Genomic DNA, 21,717 nt, shown 5'->3' on the forward strand with positions numbered 1-21,717 from the left:
ATGTGTGCGTGTTGCCACACACGCACACCACTTAGAAGATCCCAGTCCAATCCCTGCCCTCAGCGCTCAGCCCCCTCCCCAAACCCCAAACACACTACACAGGCAATTGTGTTGTGACTTTACTAGTGGCCACAGGTGACGGTTGGTGGCACTGCCAACCTCAGACGGCCCCACCCACCCCCATGCCCACCATCTGGGCCCCACGAGGACTGCCTCCAGAGGCCACCCTGTCCTGTTGGGCAAGCCAGACCCTCCTGGAAAGGAAGAGAGGGTGCTGGGGGTGCTGCGTTCGGGAGGCCCCCTCCTGGCCATCACTCCTGCCGCCCCTCCAGGCGGTCCAGCACCAGTGCGGCCTGGGCCTTGGCTTCCTGGAGGAGGCTGGAGATGCGCTGGTGGATCTGACAGACAAGGGGTCAGGTTAGCACCCTGTAACTTGGCCCATCCCTGTTGACCCAGGCCCTCCCTGCCACCTCCCTGGGCCACCTCCGGCCCAAACTCCCTGCCTGTCCACTCAGGTGACTGGGCCGTCCTGGGATTCCTCACAGGCCTCCTGGTGCAGATGGGAGGGGCTCTCTGTCTGTCCTGAGATTTGGGGACTTTCAGGCTCAAGGCCCCCCACCCTCCTGATCTTCCCACTTTAGCAATGACTACCAAGAGTAGGGCTGTGTCCCCAAGTCCCAGAGGGGAGTGAGCATGTGGTCGGTGCTTTAACTCAATGCCCATGTGGTAGGCAGTGACTCCCTGAGGATGGCCAACCTCTGCCTGGCTGGATTAGGCAGACAGAGACAGGGCCTGGCCCCTGAAAAGGCCACAGTGTGCCTGTTCTCAGCTGTGAAATTGCTTTTTAACAATTATCGCAAAATTACAGAGAGAACCCGCACAATTCAGTGACGGCTGGAGCTGTGGCAGGGAAATGGGGTGTAAGGAGTGTGGAGGGTTTTTCTGGAGTGAAAAGAACATTCCAGAACTAGATAGAAGTGGTGATTGCAATCGTAGTGTGTTCTAAAGCCCTGATTTGTATATTCTAAAATGGTAAATGTATGATCTATAAATTTTACTTCGATCACAGTAACAATGAAAGCATCATGACTGCTAAAGCTAAGATAATTTTGTGGGTGAGCAACTGTTATTTGAGGCCCGGTGTTGCTGGTGCCCAGTGTCTGGCCTGGCCAGACTAGGGTACCCCAGCCCTGGGAGGCCCTGCCGGGCAGGTAGGCACAGTGGACAAGCTCAGGGTGGCTGGGCTGCAGCTCCATCGAAAGCACAGGGGCCTCAATCTCTGCAGCTTTCTGGTCTCCAGCCAGGATTGGCCCAGGTCCTGCCAGAGCCCCACAGTGAGCGAAGAGGAAGAGCCACCCGTCTCCACAGAAGCCCCCCCATCGGGCCTCGTCCACAGGCAGGAGGCTGAACAGACTCCCCTTGAGGGCCTGCTGCCGGAGGCTCTGGCCCACATCTGCAGACTGCAGCCCCGAGGGCCACCTGCAGGCCCTCCAAGGGCCTGGCCCTGAGCCCCTGCTGCTCACCTGGTCCTTGAAATTTTCATCACTGATGTCCTTCAGGTTGATGAGGACGTTGAAATACGCACCAAACATGCCTGTCTCCAGGGCCTTAGCTGCCACCTGCAAGGTCATGGGGACAGGGCTGGGGACGGCAGGCTCCCCCTGTCCACTCTCACAAGGGGCCAAGGCCTAGGTTTGGCAGCAGCATCTGGGATTTCAGCAAGTGCCTGCCCCTCTGAGCCCTCACAACTCATCAATACTGATGGCAGATTGATCACCAAGGTTCCCCAGAGGCAGCTGGGCAGCCTGTCTGAGGAGGTCCGCCCTTGTCCCACAGCGGGGAGTGGGCTCCAGCCTTGTCAATCCAGAGGACGGAGGGAAACCACGGCCTGACTCCGCCTTTGCACTTAGAAATGGAGGCCTCTCTTATCTGAGCGAGGCCCAGCCTCCCAGCATACCAGCTTCAGGGCAGGCTGGGCCTGCTCTGCTCAAAGCCACAGGTGTGGAGGTGACTGCAAATTGAGTGAGCGTGGTAGCCTGTCACTTGGCAGGAGCATGGCTCTTCCTGGGGGTTCCTGGACCCCATGCCGTCCAGCGTGGAGGCTCCCCCTCAGCTGATCTGTTCAGCAGCCTGGGCCCACATCTCACTGGCCTCAGAGTTCCCTGACCTCACGCACCGAACACTGGTCGGCGCACAGGGGACACTTCTCCGTAGCCTCAAGACCAGACACAGGAAACGGGTGTCTCTCTTACAAAGACTATAAACTGTAGGGTCTGAATTCGAGCTGCAGAAATCACAGTCCAGAGCCCTCCACAGACCAGCTGTGGACCACGGAATATGTGCACACCTGTGAGCTGTCTTCGGTGTTTTCTAGAACTAGGAGGCCAGGAGGAGGGAAAGGGGGAGGCCCAGAGAGGGGAGTATGAGGAGGAGGCACCAAGAGGGTCAGAGGTGGATTCACGTGAGTTTCTACTTGTCTTCCCTGCAACCTTGAACAAGATCTTGAATTCTCCATCTTCAAAGGAGGTTAACACAGCAGCCCTGCGGGCTGAGGCTGGCCAAGCGCACCGGGCCTTGCGCATGCCCAGGCCTTGTTCAGTAACACCCACGAACAGCTGTGATCACCCAGTGACCCACCACCCTGCACGTGGCCACACCCCTGACAGCAGGAGGCCAGGCTGCACCGTGTACCTGCAGGTCCGACCGGCAGGCCAAGTTCACGCACAGGGCCAGCTCCCGCAGCACTGGCCACAGCGAGGACACCGTCTCTGCCAGCTCCAGGGGCACAGTCACCGCCTGTCTCAGTCCCTTCTGCAGGGCGGCTGCTCGCCTGAAACCACGGGGGTGCTGATGGCCGAAGCCTGGGCCATCCAGGAACCCCACCCTGGAGCCCACCCCGACAGCTCCGAGCACACAGAGCCAGGGTTGGGGCAACAGGAAAGCCGTTCTTTAAGCACAAACACATGCTCAGAGGGTAGATTAATTGGAAATGAGGTCCTTTCAAGGCTCCTGGATGTCCGGCACCACACCTGCCGCAACTGCACCCACCTGTCCCTCTCCTCAGGGGTGCTCCTAGGCAGCTTCATCGCTTCCTGCCGGAACAAAGCACAGAAACCCAGGGGGTGAGGGACAGCTGTGTCCGGGCCACACGGAGCCTGGGCAGGGCTGGGCAGCCTGGCAGCTGTGCCCGTCACCATCCACACAGCACAGATGTCGCTTTGGGAACAGCACTTCCACTGCGTTCATGGTTTGAAGTCCTTGATGTGGGGCCCCCACAGAGGAAGGTGACCTGGCTCAGGGACCCCACGGTGGGCACTGAGGGACTGGGGAGGAGAGCTGGCAGTACCCTCAGGCACCGAAGGGGTCCCATGAGGTCTCTGTACCCCACTTCTCCCACAGACCTGACCTGCTGTCATTGTCAAAAGTGACACAGGCAACAATATGGCACCCCCAAAGTCACCTCTACCCTGGAGTGGTCTCCACACAATGTGCTCACACCCCTTTGACCACCACACGGGCAGGACCCCCTTGTTCGTGCACCCCTAGCTATGAGGGTGGCCATGTCCAGGTCTTGTCCTCCTGCAGGATTTTTGGATGCATTCGAGGGCATGCAGCTTTCTCTCCTGCAAATCCCTTCTGCCCACTGACCTCATTCTGGCCCCTGCAGGCACTCACCAGGCAGGCCGTGAAGGCCTGGGCATCTGCGTCCACCAGCGCTGTCAGCTTGGCTGAGGCTGCGTGGAAGGGCGGGATCAGGTGCCGCATGGCCGCATCCAGGTGCTCGAACTGGCGCCGCCCGTAAGTCATCAGGCCTGCCATGCAGGCTAGAGAGGCACCCTGCAGAGGGGCAAGCTGAGGCACTTGGGCCCCTGTCATCACCCCATCGTTGTCCACACCCCCACTGCCTCTGTCCCCACTCCTGTCCCTTCCTCCGGCCTGAACTCACCATAGCTGCACTGGCGGCTGCCACTGAGCCGCCCCCTGGGGTCGCTGAGCGGGCGCCCACCTCTCGGACAAAGGCATGCAGGGACTTGTCCACCAAGCGCTGCTCAGGCCCGCTGTCGGGGACCAGGTATCTGTGGGACACAGGAGGGACAGGGAGGGGGTCCTGGGTCATGTGGGACAGGAACAGGGTCCTGGGTCATAAGTGCGGACTGTGAAGGAAGGTCTGGCTCAGACCACAGTCCCTAACTCCAGCTCACCCTCCTCTCACCACACCCTCACAACATGAGGAAGGGGGCACAGTCCCAGCTTGCAGAGCAGTGAAGCCTGGAGGGGCTGTGACCAACCTGGAGCCCCCCTGAGGACAGAGTAGGACCTTCTTGGGGCCTCACTGCAACCCCCAACCCTGCACCTGGCACAGGCACCCTGGTGTTTGCTGATGAATAAATGAGCAAGCAGAAGGCTCTGGAAGGATTGAGGATGGGGAACAAAGGGGGGCTTCTCACTCAATGATCCGCTCCTTAGGATTGAAGGGGGACAAGGAGTCCAGGCCCAGCCTGTTCACCACCTAGAAAAGAAGGGGCTGGTGACCAACAAGTCACCTCAGCCCATCCCCCATGCATAAGGAAGGCCATCAAAGGGTCAGTCCCACCTTAGCTCATGGTAACATTCCCACCCTGTGTGAAGGACAATCACATGCTATGTGAACATACAGTAAAAATGTTTCCATTAAGCAAGGAAGGAGATATACAGCAGCCAGAGTTAACCCATGTATGGTTCATTCATCCCTCGGGCGTAACGGCTAACTGCAGACATCTGCTTCTGCACGTGCTTGCTTGCTCTCAAACCTTTAGCCCAAATTCCTTAAGGGCTAAGACAACTACATAAGCAACCCTCCCCATGAGCTTGGGGCTGCTCTCTCCTCTGGGTAGGATGGGACAGTCGCCGCGCGGCTAATAACGCTTGAACCCAGTTCAGAGTCTGAGTCTGGTCTGTCTCGTTGATCTACAACACCTGATCCAGCTTTTGCGTGGGGAGTGAGGCAGAGGTGAGCCGACCACACTCTTGCCCACTAGGAGGCCTGCTGACCGCTGGCTCCCCATCTGAGCCGGGCGAGCCGGGCGCACCTGGGAGAGCAGCTAGCTCGGAGCAGGCACCTTGCCCGTACAGACTTTCTGACACATTCGCCCACCTGTGGTACTCCACAGAGAAACTGAGGCCCAGAGAGAGGAGCTGCCCATTCAATCCCTCAGCAACTGGCCCCACTCTGAACCACACAGGACTTCCCATTTGTCCCACAGATGACACCACGCCCACGAGCGCGTTGTTGAAAGGGGCCGACAGCACTGCCTCTCAGATCGAGGTTTTGTTTCTTCAGGCATCAACAACTAACTAGCTCTTAAAGCCCACGAGCTGCCTGATTTGCCTCAACGTAAGACTTGTTATGCAAGAAAAAGTGAAGTTTACCTAAACTCAAACCGAAGTTGAAACGATCCTCATTTAAGATTAGAATTCTTGCCACCAAAAAACATTCAAAACACGTTATGATGCCATATGCCAGCGACACAGGCCCAGTTCTTTCTGAGCCAAGTAGGCTGATACTTATACAAAAAATAGGTGACAAGTACTGCTTAGAGGAACAAGCCAGCAGGGTCCGGGGTGGGGGGGCAGTGAGGTGTCTCTGAAAACATGGGAACAGGTGGAGAGACCCTTGGAGAGTTCGCTTGTAGAATCAACATTAGGCAAAGCCCTGCTGATGCAGAAAACCTCAGATGGGTGACCAGGGTTTGTCAAATGAATGTAAACACCCGGCTAAGCTAGCAGACAGCAAAGGAAATCAGTCAAGGCCAGAAGTGACCAGAAATGCAAACCAAAAAGGCCTGCTGGCCCTGAGGCTGGGGACATCTGAGCACCTCTGGCAGCGTCTCCTGAGCGGGGAGGGCTCGAGCCTTCAATGAGTGGGGCAGACTGCAAACCCCTGAAAGGTGACATCTCTAAGGATGCACTAGAAAAACAATCCTCTGAAGAACAGAACTGGGGTTCTTCCCAGTCTCTCCCTTCCCTTTGGTGAAGCAGGAAAAAGTTTCTCCTGGAAATTCTAACCCTGAGCCATCCTGATGAGGGCATGAGCCATGCTCACACTGAGCTCTCAAACCATGAGCTTCCGAAGCTGCAGGCACAAGGCTCCGTCTAAAGTGGCCCATGTGGCAGTGTACCCAAGCACTTAACAGGCAAACACAGACTACCACAGAGAAAGTTCCAAAGAACCCACACTCACATCCAAAAATCACAAAACACCACAAGAGAGCAGAAACAATGGTATAAATCAGACCTTTCAGCTAAAGAATATACAATAATTCATTAAAAAATAGAAGAGAGCATCAAACACATTAATAAAGAATAAATAAATTGCCCTGGCCGGTTTGGCTCAGCAGTTAGAGCGACGGCCTGTGGACCAGAGAGTCCCGGGTTCGGTGCCCGCTAAGGGCACGTAACTTGGTTGCAGTTTGTCCCTGCCCCACTTGGGGTCGTGTGGGTGGCAACCACTTGATGTCTCTCTCACATCGATGTTTCCCTCTCTCTCCCTTCCTCCCTCTCTCCCTCCCGCTCTATCTGAAGATAAATGCAGAAATGTCCTCGGGTGAGGATAAAAAAAGAATAAATAAATGTGGTAGAGGTTGAAAGCTTTTTCTAACAGAAAGAAGATGAATCAGAAAACCATGGGTGGCCGCTAATGTCTGTGGCTGGAATTTGGGGGGCACAGTGTATTTGCATATCCTTGAAGTCCCTTCCCACAGAGTGCTTACTAATTACGAAAGGAAAAACAGAAAGATTGCAGTGAATAACACTGGGTCTGGGCCACCTCAACCAAGGACCCACGCCACCCCCTGAGATGAAAGGCACATACGTGGTCTCCTGGCCTGCCACCCTGAGGACACACCGCTGTGCTGCTGCTGCCAGAAATGCATGAGCACATCTAGTTGTGAGAAACTTCAGGCCAGTACCTGTGAGGAACACTTTTACACAACAATCAGCTTGTACTTTCAAAGTCTGCCAAGGTCAATGGGCAGGGGGACTGCCAAGGACAGAGGGACTACAGAACTGTTCCTGATTAAAGGAGACCAAAGGCATGACAACTAAATGCACTGTGTCATCTGGATCGAATCCCGGAGTGGAAGATAAATATCTGTAATGGAAATTATTGGAACATCACTGCAATTGATTGTGGACTATAGATCAGATGCTCGAAGTGTATTAATGTTGAGTTTCCTGATTTTGGTCATTGTACTGCAGTTGTGTAAGAGAAGGTCCTGTTCTTAAGAAACACACCCTGAATAAATTAGGGGTACAGGGGCACAGTGTCTTCAATCTACTCTCAAATGGTCCAGGAAAAAAAAAAAAAAAAATATATATATATATATATATATATGGCTAAATGCAAACAACCAGTAAATCTGCAAGATGGAAAGGTGTTCCCGATACTATTCCTCACCTTTTCTGTGAGTAGAAAACCACAACAAAACAAAAAGTGACACAAACATTTGAAAAAGCTACAAAGATCATTAAAAAGGTAAAAAGAAAGAGAATAAACTGGCCATAAACTATACCTATGACTTGAAGCTAAGCTTGAGAAAACCACATTAATACAGAGGGAAATAAATGTAAAAAAAAGTAGAGAAAAGATAGAATATTGAGAAGACAGAAAATGCGTCTATAATATAATCAGTGTCCCTGGAATGAAAGAATCAAATAACTGGGTCAAAAATATAATAAGAGAGAATGTTCCTGAAACTAAGGATGGAATCTGTAAATCTCAAGGAACACTTCCAAAGGGAAAGATAACGTAAAACATTCAACAGCAACACATACATGGTAGAGTTATTGAATTCCAAGGGTAAGCAACAAATTCGTCAGGCATCAGGGAGAAAGCACTGGTCACCTTGAGTGGGGAGATGACTGGGCTGCCCTAAACTTCCCAAAGTGACATTTAATTCCAAAAGATGGTAATTACAGAGACTTTTGCAACATTCTCAGGAAAAACAAGTGACTTGGAGTTTTGCTTGTCCGATTGTCTCTCAAGAATAAACATGCTATAATTCCCAAACATGCTATAATTCACAAAACAAAGCTCCCCCGAGTCTTTCATTAAAAATCTGCTTGTTTTTTTTTAGTTTCCCTTTCTGAGTGTTCATTATTAGTATATAAGAATGTCATCAATTTGTGGATGTTGATTTTGTATCCTGCTACTTTGCCAAATTCATTTATTAAATCTGGTAGATTTTTGATGGAATCTTTAGGGTTTTCTTTGCACAATATCATGTCATCTACAAATAATAACAGTTTTACTTCCTCCTTTCCAATTTGGATCCCTTTTATTTTTTCTTCTTGTCTAATTGCTATGGCTAAGACTTCCAGTACTGTGTTGAATAAGTATGGCGAAAGTGGGCCTCCCTGTCTTTTAAGTTTTTGCCCATGGAGTATGATGTTGGCTGTAGGTTTTTCATATACGGCCTTTATTATGTTGAGATATGATCCCTCTATTCCCACTTTGCTGAGCATTTTTATCGGAAATAGGTGCTAGATTTTGTCAAATGCTTTTTCAGCACCTATTGATATGATCATACGACTTTTAGCTTTCATTTTATTTAAGTGGTGTATCACATTTATTGATTTGTGGATATTGTACTGGCTTTGGCCAGGAGACATATGAAAAATCCTCAATATATCTAATCATCAGAGAGATGCAAATTAAAATGACTATGAGATATCACCTCACACCTGCTAGAATGGCCGCCATCAACAAATCATCAAACAACAAGTGTTGGCGAGGGCGTGGAGAAAAGGGGACTCTAGTACACTGCTGGTGGGAATGCAGACTGGTGCAGCCACTATGGAAAACAATATGGTGTTACCTCAAAAAATTAAAAATTGAACTACCATGTCTAGTGACCCCACTTCTAGGAATATATCCTAAGAAACCTGAAACAGCCCTGGCCAGTTTGGCTCAGCGGTTGGAGCATCGGCCTATGGAACAGAGAGTCCCAGGTTCGGTTCCTGCTAGGGGCATGTATCTAAGAAGAAGAAGAAGAAGGAGGAGGAGGAGGAGGAGGAGGAGGAGGAGGAGGAGGAGGAGGAGGAGGAGGAGGAGAAGGAGGAGAAGGAGGAGAAGGAGGAGAAGGAGAAGAAGCCTGAAACATCAATCAGAAAGAAAATATGCACCCCTATGTTCATAACAGTGCTATTTACTATAGCTAAGATCTGAAAATAACCCAAGTGTCCATCAGTAGATGAATGGACAAAAAGGCTGTGGTACATTTACACATTGGAATACTATGCAGCTGTAAGAAAGAAAGATCTCTTACCATTTGAGACAACATGGAGGGACAACATAGAGTATTATGCTGAGCAAAATAAGCCAATCAGAAAAAGACAAATACCACATGATCTCACTTATTTGGGGAACATTATGAACAAAGTAAGCTGTTGATCAAAATAGACCCAGAGACATGGAAGTAGGAACTGACTGACAAACCTCAGAGGGATGAGGGGTGGGAGGGGTGGGAAGAGATAAACCAAAGAATTTATATGCATATATGCCTGACCAATGGACACAGACATCAGGGTGTCAACGGGGGAAAAAAGGAGGACATCTGTAACACTTTCAACAATAAAAAAATTAAATTAAAATTAAAACAAAATCTACTCAATTGTGAAACCCAGCCAACAGACAAGTAAGGAGGTTGGCAGGACAAGAGAGGTACACATTGAACTTATTTACTTATAAAACTAAGATTAATTATCTGTGGATATTCAATATATTTAACATGTGGATATCAGTACAGAAGGTCACTGTTATATATTTGACAATGTAAAAATAACAACATTGCAGTTTAAAACGAGCAGAGATAACTGTTCTCACAGTGAGTTAATTTTCTTATCTTCATTGAGTCAACATGTATTGTCTAATATTGATAAAGTGCTAAAAGACTAAGTATAGTATTAAACTTAAAACTTTAGCCACTTAGAACTAATAAATGAATTCAGCAAAGTAGCTGGATACAAAGTCAACACACAAATCAGCTGCATTTCTATACACAGACAATGAGTAATCTCAAAAAGAAGTTACAAAAACAATTTCATTTAAAATAGCATCAGGGCCCGGCCGGTGTGGCTCAGTGGTTGAGCGTCGACCCATGCACCCAGAGATCGCCAGTCCGATTCCCAGTTGGGGCACATGCCCAGTTACAGGCCCGATCCCTGGGGGAGAGGGGTGGGGCATGCTGGAGGCAGCCAATCGATGTTGTTTCTTATCTATGTTTCTATCTCTCTCTCCTTCTCCCTTCCTCTCTAAGTTTAAATAAATCAATAAAAATAAAATAGCATCAGAAAGAATAAAATACTGCCCTGGCCGGTTTGGCTCAGCGGTTAGAGCGTCGGCCTGCGGTCCTGAGAGACCCGGGTTCGGTTCCCGCTACGGGCACGTACTTCGGTTGCAGTTTGTCCCCGGCCCTGGTTGGTCGTGCGGGTGGCAGCCACTCGATGTGTCCCTTCACACATCGAGTTTCTCTCTCTCTCTCCCTCCCACTCTATCTGTACAAAAAATGGAAAAATATCCTCGGGTGAGGATAAAAAAAAATAAAATAAAATAAAAAAGAAAGAATAAAATACTTAGGAATTCCAACGGGGTGAAAGATTTATACAATGAAAACTACAAAACACTGCTGAAAGAATTTAAAGCAGACGTAAACAAAGGCAACACATCCCGAAGACATATTGTTAAGATGGCAGTGCTACCCAGAGCGACCTGCAGATTCAATAAAATCATCAAAATCCCAATGATGGTTTTTGCAGATATAGAAAAACCCACCCTGGATGGTAGCGATGAGCTACCCAGCATTGTGAGTGTATTTAATATTACTTAACTATACACTTAAGAATGGTTTTGATGGCAAATTTTGTTCTGTGTATTTTACCACACCTAAAAAAAAAAAAAATTAACCACCAAAAAAAACCCCCCTCGTCTGGAAGTGCGAGGAGGCTGGAGATGGCCCCAGAACAGACACCAGAGGAAGAAAGACAGGCCGGAGGACAGACCTTCGGTCGGAATTCTTACAAGACTGAACACATTTGTCTGGCCGGTGTGGCTCAGTGGACTGAGCATCGTCCCATGGACTGAGAGGTCTCAGTTCGATTCCCGGTCAGGGTACACGCCCGAGTTGTGGGATCGATCCCCAGCAAAAGGCCTGCAGGAGGCAGCCAATTGATGTCTCTCTCTCTCTCTCCCCCATCCTCTCTCTAAAAAAATCAATAAAAACATTTTTTTTAAAAAAAGGACTGAACATATTTTAGGTCACAGAGAAAACCTCCAAAGTGTCCCCAAAATGAAAATAGTAGAATCTCATCTTCTAAGCACAGACAATAAAACAAAGGAGGAGGAATGTGTGCTGGCCCTATAGACAGGGCTGCACCCTCATATGGGCTCCTCCAGCACCCAGCCCTGCTCCCAGAGCCTGCAGTTCACTCATGGCTCTCACTCCGCCCTAGGGCCTCCTCACCACCCTCCCCCGGAGCCCTGCCTGGGGCACAGCCCACCAGCCTGATCCGGTGCTCCTCCTCCAGGATGAAGAGGTTCTCCTTCTCGCAGTAGAAGGCAGCAGCATCCAGGAGGGCCTTCAGGGGCACCAGGCCCACCAGCTGCGACCCCACCACGGGGAGGCTCAGCTCCTGCAGAGGTCGAACAGCGTCAGCCCCCAGGGAGCTGGGCTTGCGAACACCAAGGAGGGTGGTGGGGACACTGTCCTGCTCACCTGGGCTTCCCTGCAGGTTTCCTCATAGACCGTGTGCAGCGCTGTGACCTCATAGTCCAGGAGGTTTGTGGACACCTGAGCCAGGTTCTTTTCATCCAGGTACCAGCCAATTCCCTGAACCTTTTTCAGACGTCCTGGCTGCAAAGAAAAAGCCTTTCCCAGCTCATGCCCTGTCCAACCTCGCCTGTTCCTGGTGCTGAGAGCCACTTGCCCCTGGGTCCTCAGCGCGCCTGGGGTTGGCAGGTACATTGGCCCACCACAGCCTGCACATATGTGGTGCTCCCAGATGGCCAAGTGCACATGGATCCTTCTCCTCGCTCTCTCGCTCTCTCGTCAGAGCCAGCAGGAAGGGTACGGCCCGCAGCAGGGAAACTGAGGCTCCAGGATGCCTACCCCCATGGGCACCAGAGTCAGACTAGGCCCTACTTCTTGACCAGCACTCCACCCACACTGTCTTGGGGGCCAGCCTAGGGCCACCCTCACCCAACTCCAAAATCCTGTCTTTGGTCCCTTCCTTCCATTGCATCCCTCACTCCAGAGGCCGGCTCTCAACCCCTCATCCTTGGGGTGATTCAGACCATCTGAGGAGGGACTTCTGACCTCTGACTTCAGCCAGAGTAGAAAGAAGGATGTGGGGTTCTCCCTGCTCTTGTGTTGGGCTTACCCAGCAGGCTGGGGCCCTGGGGTCTCTGGAAGTGGGGGGCTGACAGGTGGGCAGGGTGTTGCCCTCCACCTTCACCAGGTGTTCCTGTGTCTGCCTGTGTCTAACTCGGACTTTCTATAGCAGTGATGTTCAATCTAGGTGACAGCTACTGTGGCAGACTAGCTGGGTCAGGTTACCTGAGAGTACCTGGGGGTACCTGGAAATATCTAGGAATATCCGGGGGAACCTGAGAGTACCTGGGGTAATGGGCTCAGGAATCAGCTGTCTTTCTTCCAGTATAGAAATGCTGCAAGGAAGCCCTGCCTGCATCCACGGAAAATGTCCTTTAAAGCAAGTGCTCCGCCCTTTCAAACACTGGACCTGCACCCTGCCTCTTCCCACATGGCGTGGACACTGAGGCTGGACTGGTCAACAGGTCCATAGAGCCTCTGATCCTCTCCCTGGGTCCCTGGTGATCCATGTGACAGGCCCAGCCCAAGAGATGGCGGGCGAGCCTGGCTGCCTCTCACCTGGTCCTTCCCACGGCCCTGCTCCCGAAGATTGAGGGCGATGCGGTGTGCCTGTTCCTTAGTGCTGAGCAGGTTGATGTTGAAGGCGATGAGGAACTTCCGCGCCCCCGTGACAGTGGCCCCCCAGCTAGGGACGAAGGAGCTGGGGCCAAAGTCAGGTGCCCACTCCGCCTGCTTGAGCTGTAGGGAGACTCACCCTAGGGTGCTGTACCCCATGGAAGGGCATCCCACTGGGGCTGGGGAAGAGAAGAGGGTACATACCCCTACAGGGTTCACCCCAGACCCGCCCGCCACTGGGGGAACACGACACCTTCTCAGGCAGAGCCTCATACTCCCCCGCACGGATGGCCGGCAGGGTCCGGCGACTAGCCATCTGCGCCGCCTCGCCGTAGAGGTACACTGCAAGAGGGGCCTGGCTGGTCAGCCCGGCAGGGGGGCAGTCCTGATCTCCATTCCCAGAGGAGAACCGAGGCAGGCACTCCCACCAGCCGCAGCCTGGCGGACCGACCTCCCTCCGCTCCTCTCTCTCCAGAAGCGCCCTTTCCCTGGGGGTGTCACTGATGGACACTCAGTATGGGCCAGGACTGCTCCTCTGCGCACCCAGGGACAGGGCAGTCTCCACCCTTACTGCTCCCCCGTGCAGATGTCCCTGAAAAAGCCATCCACTGGCCAGGAGAGTTCAGGCATGCTACTGGGAGAACATTCACATTTCTTTCTAAATTGTATTTTCATTGTACAATAAATATGACCACAAATTAAGGAAACTGCCAATGCCCAGCACCTGCACAAGCACAGTGCCGTGTGTGCTACTCCCCAGATCTGCATGGGCGGGACGTGCGCCCAGGGTTCACGTGTCCTGTCCACCATGCACTCTGCTTCCACTGCAGACAGGACCTTCAGGGCTGTCTACTCATCTTGCTAAATTACATCACAACGTGGCTGCTGGTTCCCACGGCCTCAAGGCGGGAGCGCCCAGGGCCTCCTGAGACGGGGCTTCCTTGGCGTTCATCTCCCAATGGAAGAATGGGAACACTCTTGCTGTCAGTTCGCTGGTAGCAGAGTCGGGGCGGGGGGTGTTTTTTAATAATCTGCATTTTTAAGGAGTTATGAGCAGAAACGAGTGAGGGATGCTGGTGGGAACTGAAAGTGAGGAAGGGCTGGCTGGGGGAGCCCCTGAGATCAGGACGGCTCTCTTCGGGGCCACTCACCTGGCACGCCTAGCTCCTCTGCCAGACGCTGGCCAAAGGCCTGGGCACAGAGCACACACTCATCCATGCCGACGCCCCTCACCGGGATGAAGGGGCACACATCCAGGGCTCCCATCCGAGGGTGCTCCCCTGCAGAGAGATGGGGACTGAGGACCAGGAGGCCCAGCTGTAGACGTAGGCAGGGGCTCAGTGGGCTCCCTCGGAACCTGCCCCTCTCAGGCCCCCATCCGCCCCACTATCCACACACTCAGCTATTCACGTTGACCACAGGGACCCTGAGAGAGGCAGACCCCCGGGATTTTGGTATCTGTGTTGAGGAAAAAATAACGTAAACTGAGCCACTTCAAAATGGAACCTGAACTGCTGTCCCAGAGGAACTGCCTTGCAGATGTTACTCCTCACACCTTTGGAATGTTAAAACAGGCAAAATAACCTCCGGTCTGGGCCCAAAGCAACACTGTCCCAACGAACTGTTTGCAACAGAAAAGCAGATTATGACTACAGGGCTGAAAATGTAAAACATTTGTTAGAATCAGCGGCACTATGTTATCTGCATGACAGAACTGTGTTTCTGTTATTGATGGGACTGTCCCCCTCCCTTTGCATGAATGCCCGTTGCCTGTGTCTCCTAATCAGAACGCTATTTGGGCTTCTGCCTGAATCAGTGTTTCCTGAATACCTCTTCTTCGATCTCGGATAAATGCTTCTGCCCCTCACTTTACCCTTGTATTCCTAGGTTGACGGTGTAAATGCCCCTGTCTCCTAAAAGCCACGAAGGTGACACCAAAGGGCTTCCAGGCTGTGCTCTGGGAGATTCTGACCAGGCTGCAAGGCCTTGGCCCGCAGCTCCCTCCCCTGGCAGCTGGGGATCCATGCTGAGTGTCCCCCTGCTGGCCAGCAGCGCCCCCAGCTCTTCTCCCTGCCCCTCAAGCAGCTCCTCAATGGACAGGAGCCCCCATCTCCTCACCAGTTGGAATTCCCGGTTTGTGGGCCTGGCGTCCCCACTGTGAGCAGCCAGAGACCTTTGACCCTGCCACCTGATGTGTTTGGCTTTGCAGGCTGTTGACAGGTTGGTTTCCAGAAGGGCCATGTCTTCATCATGCCCTCCCCCACCCCAGGGCCTGCTCAGAGTGCTGGAGCCCCACTGCCAGTCACCCCTGGAATGTGGACGGGGCGTTGCCACACACCTCAGCCTGGCAGCAGGTTCCACGGGCTGCATCTGAGACCTCTCAGGAGCTTTGGGGGTCCTCCAAGGAGAAACTCCCGCACCCCATGCCATACCCTGCGGGCGAGAACGGCCCCTCACCTTTGTGCTTGCTCATGTCGATGAGCCGGAAGGCAGCCCGGGCAGCATTGAGGGCCCCCTCCACCACGTCCTCGGGCCGCCCCACGAAGGTGTAGACAGTGCGGTTGGTGGAGGGGCCGGCGTCCACGTCCAGCAGCACGCAGCCCGGGGTCTGCGCCACGGCTTGGGAGATGGCATCGATCACCTGGGGACGAGAGCCCGACCCACTCCTGGTCTCGCCACTTGGAAGAGGGAAGAAGAGCTTCAGAGGTGGCTGTGCCTCTCCTGTCCCCCACCCAACTGAACGTGTACCTCGCAAGCTGGCACCGAGCATGTGGGAGTTCCCCTAGACGCAGGAGCCTGGGGAGACCCACCGCCAGCTATAGTCGCCAAGCAGGGGCAACAAGTGGCATCTCCAGGTGAAACTGGGGCAGGAAGCAGAACCCAGGCAGAGGCGCTGCCAGGGCTCTGAGAAGGTGACTGACAGGCCAAGGTCACAGAGGTCAGGGTTCCAGCCCCTCCAAGAGGCCTCCAGTGGGAGTAGCTGCATGGGGGGAGGGGCATAAAAGGCCCAGAACCTTCTGAGGTGACAGAAATGCCCAGCAGTTAGCAGCAGGGACCCAGGGTCCAAACTGCTCTGTAGCCTGCCCAGCTCTCTGTGCCTCAGTTTCCTCATAGGCGACGTGAGGATAACAACAGTGCTCACCTGTGGGGCTGTGGGGAGGGGGAAGGGCATGCATGTCACTGTGGTTGATAGGAGGTGGTCCCTTTTGAGAGAAGACAGTCCCAACCCCACGCGGAGCAGAGCTTTGGCTCCTTGCCCTGAGCCCCTTGCGCTGCCCCCGCCTGCCCCCGGGCATCTCACCTCCTGGTTGTTCCCCTCTGAGAAGTTGGGGACACATTCCACCAGGCGAGCCATGGTCTGGGCCTTGAGCTTGAATGGGTGCTCCTCTCACGAGGCAGGAGGAGGGGAGGAAGGACGGGCTCTCGGTGCCCAGCAGGGCCTTTATACTCCCCACCGGGCTGCTTATTAACCATCAGTTAGGGCAAGGAGAGGGACAGGCTGGTCCCGTGCAAACACCAGGCACGGATCAGCCTGGGGAGGGGCGGAACAGATCCCGGGAGGCTGCCGGGGTTGGAGGAGGATCGCACTGCCCGGGGTGAGCACTCCTGAAAGAAGCTCCTGTGGCCTGGACCCTCGTGGGCAAATCCTCACTAGACCATGATCTCAGGTCAGCTGAGATTCCACTCCCACCTTGGCCCAGGGCCATTTGGTGGCCATCTGTGTGACCTCCCTCATGACCCTCCCAGTGACCCTCTGGGCCTTCGTTCATTCACGTAAATGCCCAAGCCTCAGGGTGTCCGAGGGACAAGAAGGGCACTGGCCTCAGCACTGGCCTGGCTCTGGGCAGAGGTCAGCTTAGCCTGGTCAGGCAGGGCCGTGGGAAGAGGGTGTGGGCAGGCAGGCCAGACGAGGCCCCAGCTCTCCCCAGCTGTGGCTGCTGCTCCCCGAGGCCAGGGTCTCCTCCCAAAGGGCACCGGGCCCCTGGTCAGCAGCACAAGGATCTGTACTCAGAGTGCCGCCCTCAGGTCAATGCTGTCTTGAAGTCCTGGATGATCTTTAATCAGGGCAGGAGTTTCATTCTGCAAAGGCCTGCCAATCACGTGGCCACCTGGACAGCACATGGACACCCACAGGCCCCTGCCAAGAGCCAGTCGTCCCCATCTGTCCTCCTCCAGGCACAGGTGCGCCACACAGCCTTTAGGGTGGTCAGTGTCTGAGGCTACATCACCCCTTGGCAATCATCATGGGGCCAGGGCAAGGAGGTGCCCAGATCTTCAGATCCCCAGCTTTTCAACTCAAGGGGACTCAGAGGAAGAGGGACCCTACCACCCTGGAGCAGACAGGCGAACCCAGAGACCTTCTGAGGCTGGGGACTGGCCGGGTCCTCTCCAGCCACGGCTCCCCCAGGTGAGTGTGGGTGACCATCGGTGACGGCCGTACCACCTCCTGGTCCCAGGGAGGGACTGTGGAAGCCTCAGCAGCACCGGGCAGACCCAAAGGCCCAGCAAGGGCAGCTCTCCAAACTCGCCCTGATGCCAGGCCACACCTGGAGAGTCCAGCCAAAGGGCCCGCCAGCAGCTCTTCTAGCCGAGGACCCTGGGGCTGCATTCGTGCACCTGCAGGGGCCCCCAGAGGAGGGGAGGTCCTTGGCCAGAGGTCGGTGTCCAGTCGCTGGGAGGGGAGGATGGGGTCTGTTATGGAATGAACTGTGACCCTAAATTCACACATTGAAGCTCTAACCCCTAAAGTGACAGTATTTGGGGAGAGGGTCTTTCCAGAGGTTAAAATGAGGTCACTGGGGTGGGCCCTAATCGAACAAAACAGGTGTCCCTATAAGAAGAGACTGGGACACAGACACACAGAGGGACAACCATGTGAGGACACAGGAGACAAGGGGTCTGTGCAGCAAGGACAGAGGCCTCAGGAGCAACCAACCCCGGGGCGTCTGGGTCGTGGACACCCGGCCTCCAGGACTGTGAAGGTCTGTCGTGTAAGCAACCTGTTCCATGTGTTTGTTGCAGCCTGAACTGACCAGGCAGGGGTCTAAGCTCCAGGGCGTCCAGGACACACCAGGCTGTGAGGACTGAGGGACAGGTCGTCCCACAACTGAGGTTGACCCAGAAACCCCAACACCTTCATCCTGGTCCCCGCAACAGAGAAGTGACTGGAGACACTTGAAGCTGAACCCCAGGAAGGAGGCAACACCCTGGTCCTGACCGCAGGGCCCAGGAGGTCCCCTGCCCTGTCTGGGCCTCAGGAGAGGGCCTGGGCTCCAGCAGGAGCAGTGGTGCGTTTCCTAGGAGACAGCCCCGGCCTGGTCACAGCTGGAACACAAGACGCAGGGACTGGGCCTGGTGTGACTCTGGGTGTTACGACATTAAAAATTCTAGTAGATCCTATAAATAGTTCCTGAATAGGGGACCCCAGAAAGCTCCACCATTTATAGGGACACGTGATCTCACTTGGCACCCAGATCCTGGTTTCTATCACCATTCTCCAATGAAAGGAACCAGCACTCCGGATTCCAGATCCAGCAGGAAATAGACACAATGAGCTGATTAGCACCAGGTGCTGGCCCAGCTTCCTGGGTGGTCCTGCTTCCTTAAATTGTCTCCCAGATAAACTGCCTGCCCTGGGCCATCTTCACCCGCAACTGACTACAGGGTTGCACGGCCCACTCCCAGGTTAAATCTCTGCTGTAGCCATCTGGAAATTTCTAACTTGTATTTTTTTCCTCACCCAGGACATTTTTCTATTTTTTGTTCAAGTAGAGTAGGAGGGAGAGAGGGAGGGAGAGAGAGAGAGAGAGAGATTGACGTGAAAGGGACACATCGAGTGGCTGCCTCCCTCATGACCCAACAAGGGCCCGGGACAAACTCAGGACAAACTGGAACTGAGCTACGTGCCCTTAGCGGGAACCAAACCCGGGTCTCTCTGGACCGCAGGCCGACGCTCTAACCGCTGAGCCAAACCGGCCAGGGTGAAATTTCTAACTTTTGAACAAGGAGCCTGGGTTTTCATTTTGCACAGGGCCCTGCGGATTCTGCGGCCATCCTGCCCGCCCTAAATCCTTGCCTCAAGCTCTGCTTTTGAAAAAACCCAAGCTGTGATGGGACCCTCTGGCCCTTTCAAAGGGTAGGCCCTTGAGGTTGGGGGCTGGGGGCCCTGCCTAAGCCTCAGCCCTTCCCCCTCGGGGCTCTGTCCAGGTGTCATTCCACAAATACCAGGGCACCTCCTATGGCACCAGTGGCGACCAAGGCGCTGCCCACGCCCTCAAAGAGCCAGAGGTAAAGGCAAACAAGTAAACAGATGATTTTAATAAAGTGTGACAAGTGCCACGCAGATGTGGGCAGCTGGCGGGGCTGTGGGCGTTGGGTGCGCCCGGCCGGTCCATGAAGGCGCCTGCTCTGGCGAAGCGTGCCTCTCTGTGGCCCTGGGCACGCCCTCGGCGGACACGGACCTTCCCCCGGCTGGAGGGGACGCACAGGAGGCACGTTGGCCCCCGGGGGTTGGAACAAACACATTTATTGCAGGAAAGGCATGGCGGGTGCTGGAGTGCGGGCTCACCAGGCGAAGAGTGGCTTGCTGTCTTCCTTGGAGAGCTCACACAGGCAGTTGAGCAGCAGGAGAGAGTCGCCCAGGAACTTGGGGGGCACGATGTCGATGACCAGCTTGCGCAGGGCGGCCGGGCTGCTATGCAACGGGTTGGCACGCAGGTCGGGCCGCTGCTTCAGGATGCCATAGGTGTTGATGAGGAACTCACTGAACACGGGGTGCACGTCGCGGCTGTAGCCCAGCTTCTCCAGGCGCGCCATCAGCATCAGGTAGCGGTGTGTCAGCTCCCGCAGCTTCTTCTCGTCCATAGAGCCGTCCAGGGACTTGATGGATGTCTGGGGACATAGAACATGGGGCAGGTGTGTCTGGGCCCAGAACCCACCATGGGAGGCCAGGGCAGGGACAGTGACCATATTTCCATGAAGGAAGCTTAAAGATGGGGAAACAGGCCCAGAACCAAGCCCCCCACCATGGCAAGCGAGCTGGGTTTCCCACGCTCCCCTCCAGCAGACAGTGCCAGGCAGAAGAGCAGAGCCAACCGGGCGAGGAGGAAGCCAAAGTTTCTGTGGTCCTGGGAGCCACTCCTGAGACTGTCCCAGGCCACCAAGCAGGGGTGCTCATGGCAGGGGCTCAGCACACCTTGTGGTCCATGTGCCTTGGACACCCCTCAGCCTCTTCCAGGTCTACAGCTGTGCGGGGACCACAGGCGACAGGGCAGGGAGGGGACTTGGGGTAGGGAGGGGACCCCGGAGCAGGAAGGTGACCTTCATGGGGCAAGGAGGCACACCTGCTTGATCTTCTCGGGGATGTTGGACACGGTAAAGCCGTACAGCCGGGTCACCCCAGGGAAGACGTAGGCCAGGATACGCCGGTCCAGCTGGAAGGCGATCTCCCCAACGATGCGCCCATCCTTCTCCGCACTGGTGAAGCTATGGATCTCTGGGGTAGGGCAGTGAGACAGGCTGGGGTCCCCTATGTGTAGGGTCAAGGGCCACCTGCCTTCATCCTGTCTATGCTCCAGCATCTATTTTAGGGAAAGGACTGATTTGAAGGAGCTGCTGTGTGTTCCAGGCGAAGCCTGCGGGGCTCCTGGCAGGGGCTCCCCAACGGCCCTGGTCTTGGTAGTGATGTGAGGGTGCCCTCCTCTACCCCCACTGTGAGGGGAAAAGAAAACTGATATTTCTCTTGCCAGAAAGGAGAAGGGCCTTCCTCTCTACCCTTTCCTCTTTTTTTTTCTTTTTTTATAAATCCTCACCCGAGGATATTTCTCCATTGATTTTTAAATAGAGTGGAAAGGAGGGAGAGAGAGAGAGAGAGAGAAACATCTATGCGAGAGAGACATCAATTGGTTTCCTCCCGCACAACCTCGACTGGGCCCAGGGATCAAACCTGCAACCCAGGCACGTGCCCTTGACCAGGAACTGAACCCGCAACCCTTTGGTCTGGGGGCCGACGTTCTAACCACTGAACCAAACCAGCCAGGGCTCTTCCCTTTTCTGAACGTATTCCCTGGGAAACCTGAGATGCTAAGTCCTTGCTTCGTCCCTTTGAGACATTTTACAGCCCAGGATTGTTTTTCTTGTCCCCTTGTTACCAGGGAGTCTGCCCAGGCACCTGGGTCAAGGATGACCCCTGTTTGTCACAGAGACCCAGCCCCATGACCAGGTGAATAAGGGAGGTGCAGGCCTGTCCCATCACCCAAGGGCTGGGTACCGGTTAACACTGTTGTAGCTCACTGTCCTTAGAATCCAACTTGTCTTTGAGCTGCCCTAATTAACAACCTCAGAGACAGCAAGATGAACAATGGGGAATGTTATAGACGGCTTTAGCCCCATAAAAGTTAACCAGAGTTTGACCTTCACTGGGAATTTAAAAAGCAACATCCTTCAGGAAAAGGGAGGACAGAAACGGCCCCAAGGCCAGAGTGTCCTGCATGCTCTGTAAAGAAACTGATAGGGAGAAACTGAAGCTCCCTTTACCCCATAAAACTGTAACTGTTAAACATGTGTGTATTGCACCTGACTGACCGCTGATATCTGTCTCGAATTTATTAGTTTTTAAAACTTAGATAATAGAATGAATAGCAGAATAGATGTATGCTGACCCAGTTCACCCAGTTCCCTTTCGCCTCGGCTCCCTCCCCCCTCCGTTCCCTCCTGCTTATCGCTAACTGCCTCCACT

General features: G+C 53.9%; 2 protein-coding genes across 2 annotated transcripts in view; both read right to left on the reverse strand.

Annotated features, from left to right (window-relative positions):
* Nucleotides 1-311: 311 nt before the first annotated feature.
* Nucleotides 312-16,335, reverse strand: FTCD (formimidoyltransferase cyclodeaminase). The gene is made up of 14 exons (XM_036243563.1): nucleotides 16,282-16,335; nucleotides 15,438-15,621; nucleotides 14,132-14,260; nucleotides 13,234-13,322; nucleotides 12,924-13,103; nucleotides 11,751-11,888; nucleotides 11,536-11,667; nucleotides 4,449-4,510; nucleotides 3,947-4,076; nucleotides 3,676-3,837; nucleotides 3,049-3,092; nucleotides 2,692-2,830; nucleotides 1,524-1,619; nucleotides 312-398 (listed from the first exon to the last, which is right to left on the reverse strand). Exons 1-14 carry the CDS (start codon nucleotides 16,333-16,335, stop codon nucleotides 312-314), a joined length of 1,626 nt encoding a protein of 541 aa, XP_036099456.1.
* A 3,084-nt stretch (nucleotides 16,336-19,419) lies between these two features.
* Nucleotides 19,420-21,717, reverse strand: part of SPATC1L (spermatogenesis and centriole associated 1 like) — a 29,667-nt gene continuing 27,369 nt past the window's right edge. The window contains exons 3-4 of the mRNA XM_036243575.1: nucleotides 20,324-20,475; nucleotides 19,420-19,871 (exon numbers count right to left, since the gene is read on the reverse strand). Coding sequence (XP_036099468.1) covers nucleotides 19,545-19,871; nucleotides 20,324-20,475 — 479 coding nt within the window. The 3' untranslated portion in view covers nucleotides 19,420-19,544. The remainder of the gene's footprint in view (nucleotides 19,872-20,323; nucleotides 20,476-21,717) is intronic.

Source organism: Molossus molossus, unplaced genomic scaffold, assembly GCF_014108415.1.
Source record: "Molossus molossus isolate mMolMol1 unplaced genomic scaffold, mMolMol1.p scaffold_m16_p_5, whole genome shotgun sequence".
NCBI lineage: Eukaryota > Metazoa > Chordata > Mammalia > Chiroptera > Molossidae > Molossus > Molossus molossus.

Bases quoted from the DNA above. Each gene is read 5' to 3' on its own strand.
- FTCD (XM_036243563.1), bottom strand. From the start codon at position 16,335: ATGGCTCGCCTGGTGGAATGTGTCCCCAACTTCTCAGAGGGGAACAAC. The intron at 14,261-15,437 runs GTGAGGGGCCGT...ATCTCTCTGCAG, and splicing joins CGACATGAGCAAGCACAAAG to GGGAGCACCCTCGGATGGGA. The intron at 1,620-2,691 runs GTACACGGTGCA...ATGACCTTGCAG, and splicing joins CCTGCCGGTCGGACCTGCAG to GTGGCAGCTAAGGCCCTGGA.